The sequence below is a fragment of the Pteronotus mesoamericanus genome, unplaced genomic scaffold (genome assembly GCF_021234165.1).
Source record: "Pteronotus mesoamericanus isolate MK-2021 breed Mesoamerican mustached bat unplaced genomic scaffold, CSHL_Meso_final contig_164, whole genome shotgun sequence".
In the NCBI taxonomy this organism is placed as follows: Eukaryota; Metazoa; Chordata; class Mammalia; order Chiroptera; family Mormoopidae; genus Pteronotus; species Pteronotus mesoamericanus.
Genome location: NW_026555065.1, coordinates 10246007 through 10252006, shown reverse-complemented (window position 1 = coordinate 10252006; position 6000 = coordinate 10246007). Strand labels below are relative to the sequence as shown.

The 6000-nt window shown below is 48.2% G+C and overlaps 1 protein-coding gene across 2 annotated transcripts in view; it reads left to right on the top strand.

Moving 5' to 3' along the window:
* Window positions 1–1763: 1763 nt before the first annotated feature.
* The window catches only part of MYZAP (myocardial zonula adherens protein), a 112279-nt gene continuing 108042 nt past the window's right edge, over window positions 1764–6000 (top strand). For both annotated transcript variants that reach the window (XM_054565367.1, XM_054565365.1), the window contains exon 1: window positions 1764–1942. In XM_054565367.1, coding sequence (XP_054421342.1) covers window positions 1868–1942 — 75 coding nt within the window. In that variant the 5' untranslated portion in view covers window positions 1764–1867. The remainder of the gene's footprint in view (window positions 1943–6000) is intronic.

Sequence of the window (6000 nt, the reverse complement as noted above, 5' to 3'; positions counted from 1 at the left end):
AAAATTTTTGATGAGGTAGCCATGCAGACTAAACCATGTTGGCTTTCATCAGCCACATTTTTACCACTTTTTATTGAAAGCAGACCCAGATTTTAGCCTTACAAAACTCTCCCAAGAGTAAGAGCTACATGGAAATACAATGGGAAGACAACTCTCATGAATGATCGCTCTTCACAAGAATGGGTGGATGGGAGGATGCAGTAGACCTGGAGTTAGAAGACTCGAGGGCTAGTCCCAGCTATTTACCAATTAACCGAATGTCCCTGGGCCTCAGTTTCTTCATTTGGAAATGGGGATGACAACATTATCCACCTTGTTGGGCCATGGTGAGAATTTGGTGAGAAAATGCATATACAGCACTCAGAATGCAGGCCCAGCAGCAGCGATGATGACGTCCTCACCTCCTTATCAGCAGAAGGAGCAAATTTCTGTCCAGCACCATTTCTTGAGCATCTTCCATATTGGTGCCACACTGGTGGTTCAGAATGGTCCAGCAGCTCCCCACTGGGGAAGGGGACACATACACACACAACACAGGTGACTCTAACAGAATATACAGTCCCAAAGAGCTGCTAAGTTCATGAATGTGGGTGCAGAGGGCAGGAGAGTCCTGAAGAGCTCAGTGGGGAGGCAGTGTTTGATCTGGGCTTTGAAGGGTGAGTAGAGAGAGAGAGAGAGATTGTCTTTCCCTGCAGAAAAACACCAAAATTCTTCATGATCTGTCTGGACTCCCTTCCACTGCTCCTCTCCCATGAGCCCCTTGCCCTGGGGTATTTTCAGTTCCTCAAAAATATAGCACACCTTCTCTTGCCTTCCACCCATCTTTGCACGTGTCAATTCTTTTGACCTGAAAGTCTTCTCCCCTCTGCTAGAGGGGCAGCATAGTGGACAAGCAAGGCACTAGGGTCAGACTGTGGAGTCCATCCCAGCTTTGTCATTTACCAGCCAGTGAGTCCCCTGCTGTGTTACTCAATCTCTTGGTGAGTCAATGTTCTCACCTGCAAAATGGGGATACAGGGTAACAATAGTGCCTACCTCAAAGACTGGCTGTGAGGATTAAATGAGGTAATGCCTGCTGAGTGCTTGCCAGCCCTGCCCACTGTAATCACCGAATGCTAAACAGGAGCGGTTGTGGTGAACCTCTATGTCTGTCATGCTCCTACTTGTATTTCAGGTCTTACCTCTGTCATCACCTCGTCTTGGGGGATTTTTCATGCACAGGCCACCTCCTTAAGGCCAGGTTGACTGCTCCCATAGAAATTGCACCTCCTCTTCCACCAAATTACCAGCCCCTGTCACCTCTGTGCCTCCAGCAGGCTGCAAATTCCATGAAGACAGAGGACAGTTGATTGTCGGCTGCTGGGAGGTAGCCATTCCGTAAACACTGAATGAATGATTTGGGGTGAGGGTCCCACTGACCGCCAGGATGTGGCAGAGCCTCCTGGGGCAGCCAGGGAGGGAGTCGGTGGCCAGAGCCTAGTGGAGATGAACGGACAGGTGCACCTTGACACCGTAGACAGCAGAGAGCCTGGAGGTCCAGGGCAACTTCCCGCCACGCGATGGACCCTGCGAGGACACGCATCGCCGTAGTGGGAGAATAGCATGCAACTTTGGCCGGTCTGCCCCTTCGCGAGAAAGTACAGACCCACGTGTCCGGCTCGCGTTTTTTTTGCGCCCCTCCCGTGGCTCCTCCCCCGGGCCCGGACCTGCCCCTCCCTCCGAGTCCTTCTCGTTCCCGCCCCCGCCCCGCCCTCCTCGCCGCAGCCACAGTGGCTACTGGCCCGCGGCGCCACCGCGCAGGCTGTCCCTGAGCGCATATTCCGTTGGGAGCAGGGCCGCTCGGATCCGCACCAACCGGCGCTGTGAGATGCTGCGCTCCACGTCCACGGTCACCCTGCTCTCGGGCGGCGGCAACAAGACGCCTGCAGCACCCAGCAGGAGGGTGAGTACCTGGGGACGGGAGCCTGCAGAGTCCCTGCTGCCGGCCAGTACGGGTCTGAGGATGAGGATGGGGAGAGACGGTCCCTGGCCCTGACGCCCCACCGTGGCCCCAACTTTCCGACCCAAGGCCAGATCTGGCCCTGACGCTGCTTGTGACGCCCCTGGCGCGCCCCAGGGCTTAGCCGACTTTCTGGAATTCCCAGAGATTTCCTCTCCTTCCTGACTCCTGTGTCAAGAGAAGTTTATTGGCACCAGTTTAAAAAAAAAAAAAGAAGAAGAAAAAGAAGGGAGACTTTTATGCAGTATCTTTACGTTGAGATTCAAAGGTAAAGAATGGTCTTAACAGACAAACTTTCCTCCTTCCAGCGATTAAGGAAAAGCGTCCCTTGTTCCCACTGGTGACAGCATAACACTGCTTGCGACTGGAGTGGGCTTAGCCAGGGGAGGCTTCACCTGACAAAGTGGGGTCAGCAGCGGGAGCCCAGTTGCACGAGACTTGGGTTTATGCAAACTTTCTTCTTTCTGATTTAAATATTGGCACAGTGGCAGCAGAAGCAGTTCTGTCAGCCTTGGGCACCTGCTCCAGGACGGTTGCCCTTTGGAAGTGCTCTGTTTCTCTACGATCTTTTTTTTGAAAAGATCTCTTCTCCCTCTCCAGGTGTTCTGGGGAAAACATGCTAGGCACATGCAGGCTGTGTCTTTCCCATTCCGTGTCTCTTCCAAGATCAGCACCTCAGGGCACACTGCCACGGAGGGCCTTGTTTTGAACTTTTCAGTTCATCTATTATTCATTGTGATTTTCAGTACTTACGATTTGGTGCCTCTTTTCTGTGGTTGAGGCATCTCTAATGTGTTTCCCCAGGGTTTTGCTAAACAGGTATTTAAGTCCCAGTAAGGCCCCCTTTGATATTCTAGTTGTGTTCAAGTGTTGTAAACAGTCATATTTGCTTTTTATATACCTCAGCCAAGTGACTAGCAGTTGCCTTGTGTTCTGTCTTTCTTTAGCTCTAGAAGAAAGGCGTATTGTTACCTTTGGGTATGGGCCAAGTGATGGGTTCTGTGGTGTGTGTGCACCTGTGTGTGTGTACACATCAAACATTTAGGATTGACAGAATTCTGGTTGTTCAATCATTAGCTTCATAAAGCAAGATCTCCATTCAGTCCAAGTGAGCTTCCAACCATGATCCCAACCTTATCCAAGATGGGAATTTGCCTTTTTCTGTGGAAATTCTTCACAGTTGGGACACAGTTACGACTGAGAAAGAATGAAGTCACTGCAGAGGTAGCCCTGAGCCTGGACGGTCATGTGTGAACCAGATACCACAAAGTGCATTGTCTAATTCTTCTTCCAGAGATGGGACCTGAACGGAGCAGCTAGAGTGATATTGTGGGTGGATGCAAATGTGGATCATATACAATATAATTTTTCTGATGATATTTTCTCAAATATTTGCTTTCGAGTATTTCTTTAGTTACATGTGTTCTGGTGTCTGGAGCAGTGGACACACTATTGAGAAGGCCCCGCCTTTTGAATAAGACAACCTAAATACTTTGGAGGGAAAGGGTCAGGATTCTGCATCAAACCATGGAGGGCTGTTCTGAGCACATGAGTACTTGTTTTGAGAAGATATCTAAAGGTTCTAGGATCCCCTTTATGATTTTCCACTCTACTCATGATTTGCAAATGTCACAAGTACTGTGTGTGTGTGGGGGGGGTGTGGTGGGAGGCTCTGATCATTTGATTGATTGATTGACTGACTGAGCAAACAACATTTATAGATTTCCTCCTGTGTCCTGCAGGGCTAAGCGTTGGGTTCATTCTCCCCGGGGAGGCAGACTTTGTCACACCTCACCGTCATACAATGTGATGGCTGCTACAGTGGGGTAGGGTGTTAACAGAGTTGAGTGGAAGCTACAAGGACAGGTTCTTCTGAAGCATCTGAGGAAGGCCTCCCTCTGCAAGAGGCATTTGAGTTTAGTCTTGCAGGATGAGGAGGAGTTCGCAGGGCCTTTGCCATTGGGATACTGAAAGGCAGAAATACCATTCTTCTAAATGGAACTCTTGACAAATACAGTGTAACAGTGGCATATTGGACTTACTTCTTTTTACACTTCTTTTTTGGAAAAACAGGAGCAAGACATCTTGAAAATAAAATTGTAGACAGAACAAATAATCATGAAACGTGTTCCTAAAGTTGAAAGTTTTTCCGTAAACTCTGTATTGTTCCGTATTTCCTTTCTGATGTCGGACAAGTGATGGTCTGGAACAATAATGTTGGCCATTAAAATAGCATTTCTGTTTTGTCCAAGTTGCTTACCAAATTAGGGGCCGCAGGGGAACCAGGCTGTGTCAGCGTGGATAGTCAAGCCAACCAAAAATGGCGGTGACAGCTGACACAGAGCAGGGACTTCTCTGAGTCAGAGGCCAAGGGTGGTGTGGCCAGACCAGACTGTCACCAGCTATCCTTCATGCAGTGGCTGCCACCTACAATTTATACTTCCTCCTTATCTGAAATCCTCTCTCAAGACAAAAAGAAAAACAACAACAACAGGTGGGAGAGTAATTTCTGTCAGCTGATAAACAAATCCCCAAGAGGCATTTAGGGATGCCAACCACCAGGGGATGGGAGATTTTTTAAAAAATCTGCCTCCAAACCAGTCATGCTCTAAAAATAGTTTTATCTATGGCAACAGCAGGAAGATAAGTTGGCTGGAGAGTAACCATAGACAGAAAGATGACCTTGGAGAATGGGGAAAACCTTTCTTACAATATTGACATTGCTCCATGATTTTGAAAGGAATTTTGAAAATGCAGTTAATCCCACTGAATGAGCCTTTGAAATGAAAGATCAGTTGAGTAGCCAGGTTGTGTGCTTTTGGGGAAGGCATGTGTTGTTTGGTGCAGCCAAATATTTTTGGTTAAGCAGTCCAGTTAAGGTGGTGTGAGACCTGTCAAGGGTTTCCTCCAACACAGTATCTCCTACTGATAATAGAAGACTGTTGGCCAATGTTACTCTTATCGTGGGCCCACAGTGGTATATGAAAAACAAAACAAAACTCAACAAGGCCACAAGGATAGGACTGTCTTTGGGTCTGCTCTTGCCCACGTTTCTCTTTGTTTGGCAAAGGCTTCCTCTGTTACATACCAGAATGGGTCTGCCAGTCATCACCGCCTCGCTAATTAATGCACCACTCTCCTGGGTCCCATTTCTGTCTGATTGGCTCAAAATAGAGAATTCTCTTTAGCTGGGCAGTGAATGGATCAGGCAAGAATTTACTTCATTTCCTTTTCCTTTTCACAGAAACACTGTGTGCATAACTTCTGTATTGTCCTACAGGCTCTGAGGAAGGGAAACAGGGTGTTGTGGGACCTCAGCATCTGGAGAGGGAAGCTGTCTGCAGCATCCACCAGGAAGGGCACGGCAGGGGGCCGCTGCACCCAGAAAACAGGTTGGCCCCTCACCAAGGTCCTCTGGAGCCAGACTCTGGCTGGACAAGTTGTATGGGTTTGGAACTCTGGCATCCTCAGGGCTTAGCCAGAAAACCTCTGTCACTAAAAATTGGCAGTCATATCTCAGGAAAAAAAAAAATGTCCCAGCCCCTCTGCTTTGGTTCACCCATCTTGCTGTGTCAGGTGTAGGATGAACAGCCATGGGTCCTTGGGACTCTTAAGGAAACTTGAGACCTGGAGGCTTCTGGTCACTTGGGAAACCCTTTCAAGTCAGTCAGCCTCAAAAATTGTCTAGTTGAGTTCAGAGAGCCGCAGATCCAATGCTAACTAATTAGAGACCACGTTGAAATGTTTTGATCTAAAATATTTTCGGTGATTCCATGTGTGTGATCTTAGAGCCTCCTTGTGACGCTCCCTCTTGGGCTGAAACAATTCTAGAATTCCCCAAGACACTGAAGACTAACATAGTGGTATTTACTGCTTTTCCCTTTTCAGATGAGGGATACTTCCTAAGTGTCAATCACATTGTCTCTTACTTGTTTTTTAAGGCCAGAGTGAAATGCAAAATTCAGTCAGCTCACTCCTGCATCAAGAGCCCCTCCTTACTG